The 18,551-nt window shown below is 34.0% G+C and overlaps 1 protein-coding gene across 3 annotated transcripts in view; it reads right to left on the minus strand.

The window, feature by feature from the left end:
* The window catches only part of SUPT3H (SPT3 homolog, SAGA and STAGA complex component), a 426,450-nt gene that overhangs the window by 129,620 nt on the left and 278,279 nt on the right, over positions 1-18,551 (minus strand). For all 3 annotated transcript variants that reach the window (XM_054698841.1, XM_054698842.1, XM_037519827.2), the window contains one exon: positions 9,416-9,555. In XM_054698841.1, the coding sequence (XP_054554816.1) occupies positions 9,416-9,555 (140 nt within the window). The remainder of the gene's footprint in view (positions 1-9,415; positions 9,556-18,551) is intronic.

The raw sequence follows: 18,551 nt of genomic DNA on the forward strand, positions 1-18,551 counted from the left end.
CCAAGTTGTACGTCTATCCTCAGGGATGCTAAGAAGATACACATCTTTACAACATGACACATCTGTCTATATGTCTAACTATTTTGCTAAACAACATATCAAGCCAATTATAAGTGAATGTAAACTTGGCTAACTCGTCATCCCTAGTCTCTACATGAATCCATGATCTCTGTAGAGTACCTGTGTATACCAATCACAGAAAGAACAGTGGTAACTCTGGAACTCTGCTTCAACATCTTGAAGAAACTAACCTCTTTCCTATATGTAACCAACATTTTGTTACCTGCACATTGATATAATATATAATATACATCTTTAATTTACCATCAGAACACTGCCAGTATCTTGCACATAAAATTAGATAAGGACCTAAATGTAATCATGAAATCATGTAATCATGATCTTCTTAAATAATCTTACCAGACATCAGGCAGAGGAGCCAAATTTTATTTAATACTGACCTTTAATATTAGTAGTATTGTTTTTATAGAAAAAGGGCTTGATAAAATGGTTTTTTGAGATGACCTGTCTCACTGAAAATTCATGAACACATACAAAAATTCACATTAAAAAATTCACATTAGAGAATACTGCAACTTGTAAAATATGTTATAATCTGAAAATTAGTTTTAAATTCAGAATATATTTTCCCATAGAAATACTGTCTTAAAGGTTGGCTAAATTCCCAAGTAGTCTACAAAAACTTTTTAACACTGTGTTTCCACAGGAATCAGAGGGTCTTGATTAATCCAGAGAATTTTGGTTTTTTTACACATGAACCAGCATTATACAGAATTTTGAAAATGCGAAGTTGGTAATTCATATCTTCTCATTTTATTTCTGAAACCTCAACTTCCTAGCATATGTCTCTATACTTCGAACTTCTCTAAAATTCAAAATTACTTTACCAAGTCCTCTTTGGCTAATGATTAAGAGGTAGACAATCTGACTCATATCAATATGTAAATAAATGAGTGCCCTTGGCATTTTTTAATTTTCTGAAAGAAGATACAGAAATCTGTTATCCAGCATGGTTTTGAAGATTGTGGATTTAAGATAATGAGGTTTCACATTTGTAAAACAAATGTGGTAAATCTGTGTAGCTCTGTTCAGAAATCACCTGAAATGGCCAAAGTAAAGCAAATAAAGCAAATATCTTTATCAAAGCCTTGAAATTAGGGAGTTAGCATAACAATAAAACTCAAGGAATTTCTTCCAGATAAAGGCCAGATTGGAAGATATAGAAATCTTTCCCCTATCCTTTTTTAGATAGTGCAGGCACCCATACATTATCATTCCTAGCACTTTCATTTCATAACTATAACCTTAGGCAAGTCATTTAATCTCTGTGTTCCAGGGTCCCCATGTATAAAAGGGGGATAATAGAACCTAATTCATGAGTAGACTGTGACATAAGCTAATACATATACTAGGGTTTAGAATAGTGTCTGCCAATGTAGCAAATTCTATACTGTACACTACTGTTATTATTACTATGTCTATTTTTCTGATATATTTTAAATTCTATGAAGGGAAGACTATATTATGAACACTACTTTAGATCCCCTGGATCTAAGGAGCTAAAGTATCTGGTACCTAGGGGATACTCAAAGAATTATCTATTAAACTAGAAAAAAATTCATTTTAAAAGTTGATAACTCCAGGCCTCCCCGGTGGCGCAGTGGTTGAGCGCTGGGTTGCGAAGCCGCCCGCGGCCTCAGTGGCGCCAGTTCGATCCCCGGCTGCTCCCCGGCCACCAGAGGAGGGTCCCACATGGCGCGCAGACCTCTCCTGCCGCCCGCTGCTCCCCTCAGCAGTGTACTTTGGTCCTTCTGCCTGCTCTGCTCCCCGCTCTGGCTCTGGTGAATTCTCTCACCCTCCCGCGCTTCTGACTGTACCCAGTGCATGTATGAACAAAAAAACAAACAAACAAACAAACAAACAAATAAATAAAACATGCCTCTATAAAATTAAAAAAAAAAACACTGATTAAATTAAAAAAAATAAAAGTTGATAACTCCAGATATATAGGGTTGCTTCCTCAGAATCTAAAAATAATCACTGAAAGATTTAAATACAGACTGAAATTAAACATAAAAGACAAGTAAAGAAAAGTTAAGATTAAAAAATATCTGCTACATCAATAAAGATAGATAGGGTAATCTCACCAAATGAAAAATTAAAGAAGAAAGAATTAGGGCAACACACAAAGCCCTACCATATAATACTATTAACAACAGTTATACTCAAAGCAATTGGTTCAGAAAGATTAAAAGTAAAGAATGGGAAAGCTATAACCAGCACAGGTATTAAATGGAAAGAGAAAGTTTTTACTGATGCATGCTCCATCATCAGTAGAGAAAGACTTGAACTTTTCTCTCCTAATGTAGAATAACTGGATTATACACATCAAAAAATGGTTGGACATTATAGGAAATATTTTATAGGAACATTATAGAGATAAAAAGCTTACTTTTCTGTTGGGATGTAAAAGTCATAGTGAAACAACTATTTGTATTTATTTTTAATTAATAAAGTAAGTATACTTTTTGCATAGACCCTCAGTTAGTCTATACATCCAATAATTGCACGGGATAAGTCAAGTCCCCAAAGGACAGCAGTGCTTGCACAAGGATAGGATGACTGTGGCTCAGACAACCAGCTGTTCACCTTGAGGACACTGCAACTTCTCTCATTACTTTGATTAAAGGCTGTATTCATTGTATCAATTTTTAAAAGGCCCACTACTAATAGTGGCAAAGAATCTTTGAATACTTGAATTGATATGCAGAAGATAAAAGCTAAAATCTTTTATACTATATCAAGTTTCACAAGTTATCTTCAAGCAAGGAACTTGACTCCAGAATTCTTATTTTTAAATCAATACAGTAAGTTAGAAACAATTTTAATTGTATTAAATAGCTTGATTTGCATGCTTTAATGTAAAGTGGTAGCAACAGTAAGTGTAGGACCAAAGGTAGTTCCTCAGCATGGATGCAAATAAAGAAAGAGGGAAATTAACTATACCAAACAAGCAATGATCTATTAATTACACTAAATAAAAGACAAAAATCTTGCCACAGAATACATTTATTTTCATACTTAGAAGTACTAACTTGTTGAGATTAAACCCATAAAGATAAATAAAAGCCAGACTATGTAAGGACAATCTGCCCACCTACTGTGGGGAATGTGGGCAAAGGAGAGAATAGGGAAATATAATCCACAAAATATTCAGGGTAAAAATATTTTGGTTATTACAATAACCACAATCTGAGAACTGTAAACATTAAATGTAAATTAGTGGTAAATCCTGTGGTGTTCTTAAATTCGATGATATTTTAAAACTCTTCTCTGCCAAGGTGTTTTATAAACAAATTGGTAGACTGATCTCTAAGAAAACCCTTGAAATGTATCTTTTAAAAGAGAAGGATTTCATTTTGAAATGGACAAACTGAAATTATTTGAGAAAGAAAATATTGATTGATTCTATAAAAAACTTAATTGAACAGTATAATCAGATGTGTTAGTCAAATATCCATTTATGTAAGACTAAACACAGCAGCCTAGGAAGGCCTGAACACATGCATTACCACTGTGAGACATGGATGTTTAGTTTGCAGTGCTGGTGTATTTGCTCCATGAAATGATTCTCTGCTTTTCTAAAGTTGAAACTACTTGATGTGGTGAAGGAAGTAAATGGCAATCTTTGTACCTGTATTTTACCACCAAGTCCTGATTTAAAATACTCTGCCCCATAATAAAAGCTACTAGGAGCAATCCTAAATCCTGATTTGAATTAGGGAAAATATGATTATCATGAGTATTTTCTATGCTGTCACCATGTATTTTTCTCCTTAGCAGATTAAGGAAAGGAGAAAGGAGAAGAAGATATTTAAATTTCACCTGGAGATTAACAGTAAAAAAAAATTCTAAGTAGGTCTAGAGATGGAGGACAAAATGGGAGTGAAAATAAATTTTTATCATAAAGCTGGTACTTATATGGCTAATCTTGCTCTAAAATGTTTCTACAGCAAAACAATAACCAAAGAGATGGAACATTTTGCAATGCTAGAAAATGACTGACACAAGAAGCCACTTAAAGTTTCACAGCTACCACGTGGGGTTCTGTAATCAAAGCAAAAGTCTGATTCTACCTTCAGTTAGAGACCAGGGTTCACATGGTTAAGAAAAGCCCAAAAGAATCCCTTGAGAAGCACCTGTCAAAGCTGATGTATTAAGCGAAGAATGAGAAGGACACAGGGTATGAGTTAGGGAATGTTCTATTTTTATAAAACCTGCAACTTACTTTTCATGTCATTAATTTTAAAATGTCTTTTCCAGAAGACACCTGTCACAAGACTAATTTTATGGCAATGAATATACAGACCTTTACCATTAAAAAATCAGAAGACAATTAAAGACATGGATTAAAAGCAATTTGTTAAAATCTATAAAGTCACAAATGGATATCAGTTTTACAGCTACACATCACACCTACCTTAAAGTCATGGCATACTCCTGTTCTGTAGTTTCCTGGGCAGAAAATTTTTTCGGAGATATTTCTATGAATATTCCCTAAAGAATGATTTCATAGTTTGAACTGTGGTTGGTTGCACTCCATTTATGTGGAGGGCCAAGTGTAATGTGTTTTAGATAAAGAGAGCATAATGTAGAGGCTCTTTGTACTGAAGGACCTTCATGGCTGCCTTACCAGCATCCATTCCTTCTTCCTAAAGTTCTAGGGAATCCACGCTTTTGTGACAGGCTGACTGTACCTTCAGTTTAGGAATGGAGCTTGTGACTTAGGATGAGTCAATCAGAACATGTCATTCTTTTAGTTTCTGTGGGTGGGAAAGATTTTAGAAATCTTGTGATTTAAGCGTTTTCAGAGTAAATAATGGCATAAAGGCATCTCTCTGTCAGGACCTGGAACTTCTATAGCATTAGTGTCCTATGAGGTTAGTCAGTGTAAAAGATTAGGCCAACAAAAACAGAAAAAGGCAAGAAAAAGAGAATTATAAGGAAATGACACATTTTAAATCTCAGTATCAAACCTCATTTGAAGCTTAATTTACCTCTGATTTTTATTTATCTAAACCTTTACATTTCCCCAATGTCTTAATTCAATTTGAAATGGGATTTTGTTCCTTGCAATCAACAACATCATGCAAAAAATGTTAACTATTTTAAACTGCTTTTTACATTACTATATAGAGTTCTAAATAGAGTCTTATGACACTACGCAAGGTTATATTCTCCTACTCCACAATTAAATAATAGGTGTTCATTTAATTTGCCTCATAAAGTCTGTCCATCAGCACTACATGTAAATTAAATGCTACTGATAATAAAAAGAATAAAGCATAAAGAGAAACTGTAGAATACAGGAAATCATTTGATAATTAAGAGGATAAAGGATAAACATACAAAATCAAACCAACATAAATTTACATATTCCATTCACTTGTAGTCTCATCACCTGATAGCAACCTCCCTAAGCATGCTGGTATATTTCATTCCTAATTTCCTAGTGTTTGGGGAATATATACATATTCCCTTGTCATTGAGAAAATAGGACCTAGTTACTTGGAATATGATAGCAATATATATTCTGATACTAAGGAGCTTTTGAACTCATTCAAAAAATCCTATCTCATTATATATACTGCCAAACTAAAATTGCTAAAATTTTGTTAATAAATATAAATTTAATGAAATAATAAATTTTTAGTTAGCAAATAAACTGCTAAATAGTACCACATCCATAGGCATAAAAAAGATTATATTGTGATATTTGGTCATGATTTATCCAGGCTTTCTTCTACTGAGTAAAACTAATCACTAATGTCTTCTTAGAAAACACCCATTTCATCAAAATTCACAACCATAATAATAAAGTTATATGAGAATTGATTTATTCAGCTTGACTAAATTCTTATACATCCCTAATTTTTAGCAGTTGTCTTTTTGTTTTTCTTATTTAGACTTGTCATAGACTCATTCCACCATTTTTTATTTTTGCAAATAATTCCTTAAACTGGAAAATTCTTGTTTTATTTATGTTTCCATTTTTCTTATTTTTTGTTTATTGTGATGCAAAATTTCCAGTTTTACCTGATATTTATTTTCAGTTTTTACAAATTGATGAAAGTTTTAAAAGCTAAAAGGCTACCTCTGTTTTTAAATAAAGCTTTATCCATAATAATTAAATTTCATATGAACTATTTTCATTGCTGTTATTATCTAAATAGTCTATCAGTAATTTTGTATTTATTTGTTGTCAGTCATTATTTCATATTTCTTTAAAATTCTTCAATCAGTTGGGGTTTTGTTTGCTTAACCTCTGTTACTATTTTTAAGGTGTTTTTGTTTTTTGCCTTGGTAAGGGAATATGCTCTATACATGTGTGTGTTTGGGAATTTGTTGCATGTGTGTATGTATGTGTCTCTGTGTGTTTGTGTGTGTGTGTGTGAGAGAGAGAGAAAGCAACAGAGAGAGAGAGAGAGAGAGAGAGAGAGAGTCAGAAGGTAGTGTTTACCCAATTTTTTAAGCAACCATTGTTTACATCTTTTCATAAGCCTCCTGGACAATTAAACAGGATATTTTACTTGACTAATGATAAACTTGAGCTTCTCAGGCTCTAATGCAGAAGAGTAGCTAGGACTTAGGCAAAGTTCTTGTATGAATGACAGTTTCTCTGTTAAGAAAAGCCAAATCTACTTTGTAGCTTTCAGTGGCCCTTCTTGGCCTTGTGACAGAACCATATTTGTTGACCAGACCTCAAAAAGTGAGAATGTAAGAGAAAGGATGAACAGTGAAAACAGACTTGTGTCTTATGAGAGTAGGTAAGTGGGAATAAGAGATAGTTGATGAGAGATGTATTTTTATGTGTTATTAAGTTTACTGTTTCTTGGCTCTCTTTTCCAGTACCTCAAATACACTAAAGTGACTATGAACATTATTTAATCTTTATTCAGTAATTTAGAAGGATCTTCAAGTATCATAGATCATAAATCTCTATTTTTCTACAAGTGTTAGAAAAATAATGCGGGAGAAAAAGGAGTAGGGTCAGAGTTAATTCAGTTGGTGATGGATTATCAAGTAGATATGGGTGGAAAAATCCCAACATTTTAACATTTCAAGTCATATCATACTTAATAATAATGAAGTGTACATTACAAGTGAAAACCAGGCACATATAGAAATCAGATGAAAACAATAGGGAAGAACACAGCCTTCTGTAGGCTGGCTTGGGATTTTGAGGAAAAGTCGGGTACTAATACCTGTTATACTGTAATTTTTTTTTCTCTTCTAAATTATTATTTAAATGAAAAAGGAAGATAGAAGGAAGGGAAGAGAAGAGGACAGAGGAAGGAAGGAAAGCAAACAAGCCAGCAAGAAAAACAATAATAAGCTTTGTTGGTAGGTTTATACCATTCTCATACATTCTATGGGAGAAGGTAGTAAATAGAGTTTCTGCAACAGTAAGTGATGCTTAGAGGAAAATTAAATCACTGAGTGATGCCAGGACTGATTATTCTACTGCACTTTAAAAGCAAGAGATTGCAGTCTGTGAGTCCAAAGTGGTTTCATATGGACTGCTACAGTTGTGGTTTACGCTTGAAACTATAACCTGTCAAATTAGAAGCAGGCAAGGCCTATGCTCTTAAAGGTTCCACTTTCTACTGTCTACAGTTATGTCTACAAGTTCAGCATTTTTTATTCAGTTAAACTGTTATTTGGATGAGTAGAATCTCAAAACTACTCTTGATTAGTGTTAGAGAAGATTCTATTTATGATATAAAGCTTTGGGAAACTGTCAATCCAATTTTTATTGTGCTGATGAAGCTGACTTTCATTGCAATGATTATTATCAATTACTGACATAAAATTATTCTGGTTACCACTATGTAATACATACATAAATTGCATAAGTTCCTGAGTTTTCATTACTCTGCATTTCAAGATATTTTATTGACTTTAACTTATACTTTACTGACTCATCATTTGTCCAGGCCTACAGGAGCCTGCTAGTATGAGTTTACAGTTATAGCACACTCCATTTCTTCTCTCTTCCTTGACTGTGAAATGATGCCTTTCTGGGCAATGGGCATGCCCAGAAGATTTTCTCATCAAAATTGAAAAGCTATTTGTTCAATATTACTAATGTTTTATAGTCAGTCCTTAATGTCTTTTCTTAATGCCCATTTGTATGATATAAAAGTGTCTTAAAAATAAAGCATGAGCAATATTTGCTCTCTGTGTAATGTATCATAAGTAAAACCATGCCACTAAACAATCATATCCTGTTTAGGCCATAATGACATCAGAAATATATGTTTATCATCTGCTTTGGACAACTTAGCATGTTTTTGGCCCAAGGCGAAGTTGAACTAAAACCATTTGCAGTTGCCCAAACCAAGATAACCACACATTTCTAAGGTAATTGATACCTAAGAAGAACACTGCCTTTAGATCACAGTTCATGATCTGAGAATACTAATTCTTTAAAGAAGGTTGTTAAAGTTTACAAAGCATATATGTGTATTGGACTTCCTCCAAAATTTAACATGAAATAATTACATTTTTAGCAAACAGAGAGACTATGGTAAAATAGGCATTTAACATGATTCTTTGGAGCTCTGGAATTCCCTCTCGACCAATTTAAAGAGACGGGGAAAATGGAGATTTTTACATGTAAATTGTAGTAACAGTAATAAGAATGATAAGATTAATGCTTTGTATTTTGAAAAGCACTCAAATGAAATTAATCATTACTTTTATTTTTCCAGAAGTATTTAAGTAAACAATAATTTTATGTAGAGATAGCTAAGGTAAACAGAAGACATACTATTTTCATATTCATTGTTAAAACACATTCAGGATATCCAAACACATGTCACTCACTTTGTGTTACAGTGATATGAAGCATATAATTGCCCTGGATACTACCTTACCTAGTAAGTCCAACCACAGTCCGTAATTACAGCCTGAAAAATAGCTCTTCACACTATATGCCAACACAAAAACAGCAAGGATTACTTTTGCCCAAAGACAACTCGATGATTTGAAATAAAAAAATAAGTAATTATAAGTTAACTTTTATGCAATAAAGTAATATCAGTAAAAGAAAGATTCAGAAAATGGGTTAGGAAAATCTACTTGTGTTCAAAGGCAGAAAAAGAGAAACAGAAAGCTGAAGTTATCCTTCAAGGTTAACCTATCCTTGAAGGTCAACTCAGTGTGAGATCCGTTCCAGGGCTACTCAGTGTATAACACTGTTTTCAGACATAAAACCACTGATTAGTGCAGGTCAGACAAAATTTCAAGAACTTAAGAGTAGACCCACATAGCATAGGTGCTGCCATGATTATTCTATTGATACTACTGTAAAAGGGAAGATGTACTATACCTCCATTCTCTCTTGTTTAACTTCATCGACTTCATCATCTTCAAACATTGCCAAGAGTTCTCCTGTTTGGTCAATGGAGTTAAGAAAGTCTTGAGCAGTTTTTTGTCTTTTGTTTGCATTATTGCTGCCACTCAATTTGTCTTCATGGAGGTAAAGGAAGGAAAAAAGAAATTAGCTTAATAGATTTATATCAGCACCAGTAATTAAACATATATTGCTGAATATGAAATTTAAAATTGGAATCCTCTCAAAATAATCTTTAAAGCGAGAATCCTTATATCCAAGAGGGCAAGTCATGCAGAATAAAACCTTCATTCACATCCTAAGTAAGACTAAGAGAATAAAACCAAATTATAAATCCACACAATATGTGTAAATAGCACGAAATCCCTTCTAAGCAAAAGGCGAGGTTTCAAATCTGGAAAAAAGATTCTTGCTATAGCACACATAATGAAAAAACAAATAAAAACAAAGACATAAAGAATACTGAGATTGAGACGTGAAATTAAGATATTATATACATTACTCTGACGATACATTTTAAACCTGAAGAAATAAGATCTTAAATTCTTTTTCTCTTAAGAGATAAGATCATCATGCTTATTTATTTATTTTATTATTTTTTCTAGATTTATCTATGCATACACGAACTGGGGTACAGGCCAGAGGTGCAGGGGGTGAGAGGATTCACCACAGGCAGAGTGGGGAGCAGGACAGGCAGACTGACTGAAATACACTGATGAGACATGCAGCAGGTGAGACAGGACAGGTCTGCTGTGCCATGTGGGTTGCTCCCTGGCCGGCCAGGGATTGAACTCGTGCTACAGAGGCTGTGGATAGCTTCATAGTGCTGTGCTTAACCCCTTGTGCCACCAGGGAGGGCGCCATCATGTTTATTTAAAAATAAAATGTAATTCTGAGAAAGTCTCTGGAAAAGGTTGGAAGGAGTGAAATGATAAAACAGGTAACTGATAAAGTTTAATGCATAAAGGTATTGGTGGAAGAACTAGATTATTTTTAAACGTGATTAATGAAATGTTCATATGCCAAACGATGAAAACTCAAATATCTTAGGGTGAAAGCATTCAATCTTTCACAAATAAGTATGATGTTGGCAGTGGGGTTTTCATAGATGGCTATATTAGTTTGGTGTACTATAATAAACATACCATAGACTGAATGACTTGAAAAACAAATATGTATTTCTTACTATTCTAAAGATTGCAATTCCAAGATCAGATGTTTGTGGATCTCATGTCTGGTGTAGTTTGAAGATGGCCATCTTCTCATATCTTCATGTGGGAGTGAGCAGAGAGAATGAAACTATCATTTCTGTCTCTACTTAGAACAGCACTAATCCCATTCATGAAGATTCATCCTTTATGATTTAGTAACTTCTCACAGATCCCACTTCAAAATAGCATAACAGTGGGAATTAGGCTTCAAAATGATTTTCAAATGGACATAAATATTAAGTACATAGCAGTGAAATTTGTTGAAAAGTTTCTTTCCCTTTCTAATTTGATGAGGGTTCTCCCGTAAAAGAATCTGAACTTTTACAAATGATTTTTCTACATTTATTGAGATGATAATGTGGTCTTAACCTTTGTTCTGTGAATATAATGTATTACAAAAGTTGTTTTCTAAGTTTAAACCAATATTCCATTTCTGAGATAAATCACGTTGGTCATGGTGTATAATCCTTTTTAGATATTGCTGGATTCAGTTTACTAGTATTCTGTTGAAGACATCTGCATCTATATTGGGAAAAGCTATTAGTTTATACATTTGTTTTCTTGTGACATCTTTTGCTTGGTTTTCTCATCAGAGAAATAACAGTCTGAGAGAATAAGTTGGGAAAGGAGTGGTATTAATTCTTCTTTAAACATTTGGTAGAATTCAACAATGAAGTCATTGGGCATTTTTTTTTTCCCTTGTGGGAAGTTTTAAATTTATTAATTAAAATCTTTACTTGCTTGGGGTCTCCCTGGTGGTGCAAGGGGTTAAGACGGAACCTATGAAGCTGTCCACAGCCACTGCAGCACAAGTTCAATCCCCCCACTGGCCAGGGAGCAACCCACATGGTGCAGCAGACCTCTCCTGACTCGCCCGCTGTTCCCCTCAGCATTGTACTTCCATCAATCTGTCTGTTCTGTTCCCTACTCTGTATCTGGCGAATCCTCTCACCCCCCACACCTCTGGCCTGTACCCCAGCTCTTGTATGCATACATAAATAAATCTTTAAAAAAAGAATTAAAAAAATAAAATCTTTACTTGCTCTAGGTTCATTTAAATTTTCTATTACTTCTTGTTTCAGTTTCAGTAGTGTGTGTCTTTATAGGAGAGTGAGTATATATTTATAGAACTTATTATACTAACCATCTTATTTACCACTTCTCTTTCTTTTAAATTTTTCTTGTAATTGTAGTTACCATCTGTGTCAAAGCTCCTCAAGTACAGCTTTGTTCTCAAACACCTCACTTATGCTGTTACTGTCAAATATACAGTAAGTTTATATAGTAAACATATATGCCTCTAGAGACCTAACATTATAATGTATAAATTGTCTTAAACAATTCTTCTAAAATCAGTTAAAAGAGGAAAGAAAACAAATGTGCACTTATATTTTCTCTTATATTTACCTACGTAATTACCTTTACAGATACTTTTTGATTATTTTTGTGGCGTATGCATTCTAATCATTTCTGATGCAACTTGGTTGATTCAATATTATTCTCTTGCAGTTTTTACTATTTTTTTCTTTTGGCTTTCAACATGTTTACTATAATGTACTTGAGTGTGGATCTCTAATTGTTTATCCTAATTACTTGGATGTGTAGATTGATAATTTTCATCAAAGTTTGGAAATTTTATTTGAATATTTTTTTCTGCTACTTTTTTTTCTTCCTCTCTTTCTGGTACTCCTATTAAGCATATGTTGACTCACTTAATGGTACCTTATGTTTTTCTGAAGCTTTGTTAATTTTTCTTCATTCTTCTTTCTCTTTGTTCTTCAGATCGCATAATATTTAAAAATTTTTTTCAAGTTTACAAATTCTTTCTTCTTCCAGTTCAAAGCTAATATTGTCCCTCCAATGAATTTTTCATCACAGTCACTGAACTTTTTAACTCCAGAATTTCCATTTGCTTTTTTGCTTTTTAGTAATTTCCATCTCTGCACTGATATTTTGAGAGACACTGTAATCAACACTTTTTTATTTTTTGTCCTTTAAACATGGTTTCTTTTAGTTCACAGAACCTATTTAGAAATATCTACTTTCAAGTTTTTGTATGCTAAGTTCAAAATCTGAGTCCCCTCAAAGTGAGTGTGTGATGTATTTTTTTCCTTTTTATGGATCACACCTGTTTATTTGCATGTCTAGCATTTTATTGTTGAAGAACAGACATTTTAGGTAACATACTGTAGAAAGTTTAGATAACACTTCCCTTTCCTTCTTTTTTTTTTTTTTTTTTTTTTTAATAAATTTTATTGTTATATTCCCCATACAATTGCAGCCCCCCCATTCTGACCCCAATCCCTCCCCTCCCACCCCCGCCCCCTAAAAGTGTCTCTGGTTCATAGTTTTTTGTTGATTTTGATTTTCACTTTCTTATAGTTATTCATTTTCCTGGTCCCTTATTTAAGTTTTCTAGATTCCTGCTATGAGTGAGACCATCCGGTATTTTTCTTTTTCTTTTTGGCTTATTTCGCTGAGCATGATCCCTTCCAGCGCCATCCATGTTGCTGCAAATTGCATGTGTTTATCTTTTTTGAATGCTGAGTAATATTCCATGGTATATATGTACCACATCTTCTTGATCCAGTCATCTATTTTTGGGCATTTGGGTTGTTTCCAAAGCTTAGCTATTGTAAACAGTGCTGCTATAAACATAGGGGTGCAGGTGTTCTTTGGAATTGATGTTTCTGTGTCCTTTGGGTAAATACCTAGGAGTGGAATTGCTGGATCATATGGAAGCTCTATGTTTAGTAGGTCCAGAAATCTCCATACAGCTTTCCACAGTGGTTGGACCAGTTTGCACTCCCACCAACAGTGCACAAGAGTTCCTTTTTCTCCACACCCTCGCCAACATTTGTTGTTGCTAGTTTTTTTAATATGTGCCATTCTCACTGGTGTAAGATGGTATCTCATGGTAGTTTTGATTTGCATTTCCCTGATGACAAGTGATGTTGAACATTTTTTCATATGCCTGTTGGCCATTTGCATTTCCTCTTCAGAGAAGTTTCTTTTAAGCTCTTCTGCCCATTTTTTGACTGGATTATTTTCTTTGTTGTTGTTGAGTCTCATCAGCTCTTTGCAGATTTTTGTGATCAGTCCTTTATCATTAGTGTTGGGTGCAAAATGTTCTCCCAGTTGGTGGGGTTTCTCTTTGTTTTTGTTATTGTCTCTTTTGCTGTGCAAAAGCTCTTTAATTTGATGTAGTCCCAGCTGTTTATCTTTGCCTTCACTATCACTGCTTTGGGTGATGTGTCTGTAAAGATGTCTTTGATGTGCAAATCACGTAGTGTTTCGCCTATATTTCCTTCTATATATTTTATGGTTTCAGGTCTTATGTCTAGTTCTTTAATCCATTTTGAGTTGATTTTTGTGTATGGTGTGAGGTAGTGGTCAAGCTTCATTCTTTTGCATGTAGCGACCCAGTTTTCCCAGCACCATTTATTGAACAAACTTTCTTTGCTCCAATGCATATTCTTTGCTCCTTTGTCAAAGATTAGTTGACCATAAATCTGTGGGTTTATTTCTGGATTTTCTATTCGATTCCATTGGTCTGTATGTCTGTTCTTGTTCCAATACCATGCAGTTTTGATGATTATGGCTTTGTAGTATAGTTTGAAGTCTGGGAGTCTGATGCCTCCATTCCCTTCTTTTTTTTTCAGGAGAGCTTTGGCTATTCGGGGTTTTTGGTGATTCCATATGAATTTCATCAATAATTGTTCTATTTCTTTGAAGAATGACATTGAAATTTTGATTGGAATAGCATTGAATCTGTATATTGCTTTTGGTAGGATGGACATTTTAATAATGTTTATTCTTCCAATCCATGAGCAGGGGATGTCTCTCCATTTCTTTGTGTCTTCTTCTATTTCTTTTAACAGTGTTTTATAGTTTTCTTTGTATAGGTCCTTTACCTCTTTTGTTAGATTTATTCCCAAATATTTGATTTTTTTTGTTTCAATAACAAAAGGGATGGTCTTTTTGATTTCTTCTTCTTCAGATTTATTGTTTGTGTATAGGAAGGCTACTGACTTTTGCGTGTTGATTTTGTATCCTGCCACTTTACTGAACTGATTGATGAGTAGAATTAGCTTTTCTGTGGAGTTTTTGGGGTTCTCTATGTATAATATCATATCGTCTGCAAATAGTGATAGTTTGACTTCTTCTTTTCCTATTTGGATTCCTTGGATGTCTTTCTCTTGTCTTATTGCCCTGGCTAGGACTTCCAGTATTATATTGAAAAGCAATGGTGAGAGTGGACATCCTTGTCTTGTTCCAGATCTTAATGGAATTGCTTTCAGCTTTTCACCATTGAGAATGATACTGGCTGTTGGCTTGTCATAGATGGCCTTTATGATGTTGAGGTATGTTCCTTGTATCCCCAGAATTTCAAGGGCTTTTATCATGAATGGGTGTTGCACTTTGTCGAAAGCTTTCTCAGCATCTATTGATATTATCATATGGTTTTTATATTTCTTTTTGTTGATGTGTTGGATAACGTTGATTGATTTTCGGATGTTAAACCATCCTTGTGCCCCTGGAATGAATCCAACTTGGTCGTGGTGAATTATCTTATGGATACATTGTTGGATTCTGATAGCTAAAATTTTATTGAGGATTTTTGCATCAGTGTTCATTAGGGAGATTGGCCTGTAGTTTTCCTTTTTTGTGTTGTCCTTGTTCGGTTTTGGTATTAGTGTAATGTTGGCTTCATAAAACGTGTTTGGTATTGTCCCTTCCTTCTCAATTTTTTGGAAAAGTTTGTGAAGGATAGGCACTAATTCGTCTCTGAATGTTTGGTAGAATTCATTTGTAAATCCATCAGGTCCTGGGCTTTTGTTTTTGGGGAGGTTTTTGATTACCATTTCAATTTCGCTAATTGTAATTGGTCTGTTTAGGTGTTCTATTTCTTCTTTATCTAGCTTTGGGTGATTGTAGAGTTGTAGGAATTTGTCCATCTCCTCTAGATTGTTAAACTTGTTTCCATATAACTGTTCATAGTAGTTACTGATTATTCTTTTGATTTCTGCTGTGTCCGTTGTGATTTCTCCTCTTTCATTGATGATCCTGTTTATTTGTGCTTTCTCCCTTTTTTCCTTTGTGAGCCTGGCTAGGGGTTTGTCTATTTTATTGATTTTTTCAAAAAACCAGCTCTTGGTTTCATTGATCTTTTGGATTGTTTTTTTAGTTTCAATTTCATTTATTTCTGCTTTGGTTTTTATTATTTCTTTTCTTCTACTGGTTTTGGGGTTTTTTTGTTGTTCTTTTTCTAGATCTTTGAGCTTCGAGATGAGGTTGTTTCTTTGCGTTCTTTCTTGTTTCTTGATGTGAGCTTCTATTACTATATATTTTCCTCTTATTACTGCTTTTGCTGCATCCCATACATTTAGGATATTAGTGTCCTCCTTGTCGTTCAATTCAAAAAATTTTTTAATTTCTTCTTTGATCTCCTCATTAGTCCAATGGTCTTCCAGTAGTGTGGTTTTTAATCTCCATGAGGTAGGAAAGTTCCTTGCCTTCTTTTTATGGTTTATTTCTAGTTTGATGCCTTCATGGTTCCCTTTCCTTCTTAAGGATTGCTGTCTTTTCTTGCTTGCATGGTTGTTTCTTTGTTTAGTGATTTGTCATTTAATAAAGTCTTTTTCCCTCATAGTGTGAGCTTTAAATGTTGCTCTCCTGAGGACACAGTCTTGAACATGCAACAGTCTCTCTATTCCCCAGAGATGACTATATCTTTGTCATGTTCTCTTTGCTACTTTCCTGGACTCTCCATTAAGTTTCTGAATAGTTTGACGCTATAGACAGCCACACATAGCTATTAGCTTCCACTAATTGCTGGCTGACTGCTATTGTTTTTGATATTATTCTTTGGCATAAAAAAAAAAAAAGATCTACAGATAGATCTCAATAATGTCAGGATCATTTGCAGAGACAAGGTATTGCTGGCCTTTAAGTTTTTCTCTGACCTCAGAAAGACTCTTATCTGTCTCTTTCCTTTGTTTCTTCCTTTAAACTTTCAGTTAACCTACTGTTTTGTTTACTGTTACTAGTATCATAGAGCACCTATCCTTTTCTTAATTACTATTTTTTATAACACTATTAAGTATGAATTTTCAACATGTTCTGTTCGAAATAGTCTCCATAGGGATTGCTGCAGATCTCTGTTATTAAGGCTTGCCTCTCCCTTTGGGTTGAAACTTTGTACCACTGTAATGGTAACTGGGGGCAAGAAAAATAATCAGCGTTTCCTGGAAACACTTTTCTAGATCTAAGAGTAGGTAGCTGGACAGGAATACTAGCCTCCTGACTTCTGGGCTTTTTCTTCCTTTGTGAGCAAGTTAGGGGTAGGCAATCAAGGCCCACTATTCTCACACTGTCATGTCTGGGGTAGAACTTCTACCCCGTGAATAGAGAATGTATGGAAGTTCTAGTCTCTTTCAACTGTGACTGTGTAGAACAGATTCTGTTCTACATAGAGCTGGAAGAGATGAGAGATGCTGAAATCCTGCCCATTCTAAGATGAAACTGTTGTCCTTACACTGGAAGCTGGAGGAATAGGTACCCCTTGTTTTTAGTCATCTTACCAAAAAACATAACTTACCCTGAGTATAATAGAAGCTCAGACATTCTATCATATTGAGCTGGGGTGGCAGGGAAAGAGAGGATGAGAAAGGTGATGGGAATCATGGTGTAAATGCAATAAACTCTCACTGCTCTTAATGAAATTTAGTAGAGTGACTTTATCTCTCCATTTGATGTATGCACTTAGGGCAACTTTTAGAGACTTTATCATTTTAAAAAATTTACATCAGTTAGAGGTAGAGGTGTTTCACTGGAGAGTCTACTATATTCCTCACATGGCCATTCTATAAGTCCTATCTTAGTAGTCAGTTTATTTTACAATTACATCAACTTTATAATCACATAAAAACTTTATATAAAATAAAAATTTAAATATTTAAATGAAGATGAAGAGCAGACATTTGCAATAAATGAAGAGGGGGTATCAAACTGGTAAAATGGTGTTAGCACACTAGAGTAACTGAACTTCTTGGTGTCCAAAGCATGGTGTTCATAGCTATCATTTACTCCATGACAAAGAACTCCACATGGTAAATGAGTATAATTTCTGATATACAAATGAAAAAACTGACACTCACAAGCACACACAGAAAAAGCAGAGAATCAGGACTGATTAGAATTGAGGTCTATTGTGCTCAAAGTTTGTATACATTATGCTCTCCACAAAAGGAAGCATTTTAAAATTCATTTGGAGGACTATTTCTTAGTATTTAAATTCTGAGAATTACAGAAATATTAAATAGACAACACTGAATAAAAGATTTGATCAGGAATATTTTTGATATAGCTATTTCACTGGATAATTTGTTTAGGAGTAAAAGAAAGTAACTAGATCTCTTCAAACTTTGTTAACTATTTAGTTGGTTTTGAATTGTTTTCTGGAAGTCTCCTTAATTTAGCAGGTTTGTTTAGTTACTTTATCAGTGAATCTATTAGCAACGAATGGCTACTATGCAAAGACTATATTCAATACAAAATATATGAACTATTTCTAAAATTGTAAAATATTTATTATGATTCAATAAATATTTTCAGCACTTATCTACCTTTACCTTAGAACTGCTTAATTTTGCAACATTAATGTTTTCTCTAAATATTCTAAAATGGAGGATTGATTTGAAAAATCAGATAAGGAAAATTTTCCATTTTGTGTTAAGTTTTCTGTTAGATTTCAAGTAGCATGGAAACCACTTACTAATACTAGGTGACTTTTACCATAAAACATAGCAGTTACTTTTTTTAGCAAATTAACAAAAACCCACATGTCAACTTAATACATATTATAATAGTTCTGGATCCCTACATCCATGACAGAAAAT

This window comes from Talpa occidentalis, unplaced genomic scaffold, assembly GCF_014898055.3.
Source record: "Talpa occidentalis isolate TD23 unplaced genomic scaffold, MPIMG_talOcc4v2.1 talOcc4.2, whole genome shotgun sequence".
Taxonomy (NCBI): Eukaryota; Metazoa; Chordata; class Mammalia; order Eulipotyphla; family Talpidae; genus Talpa; species Talpa occidentalis.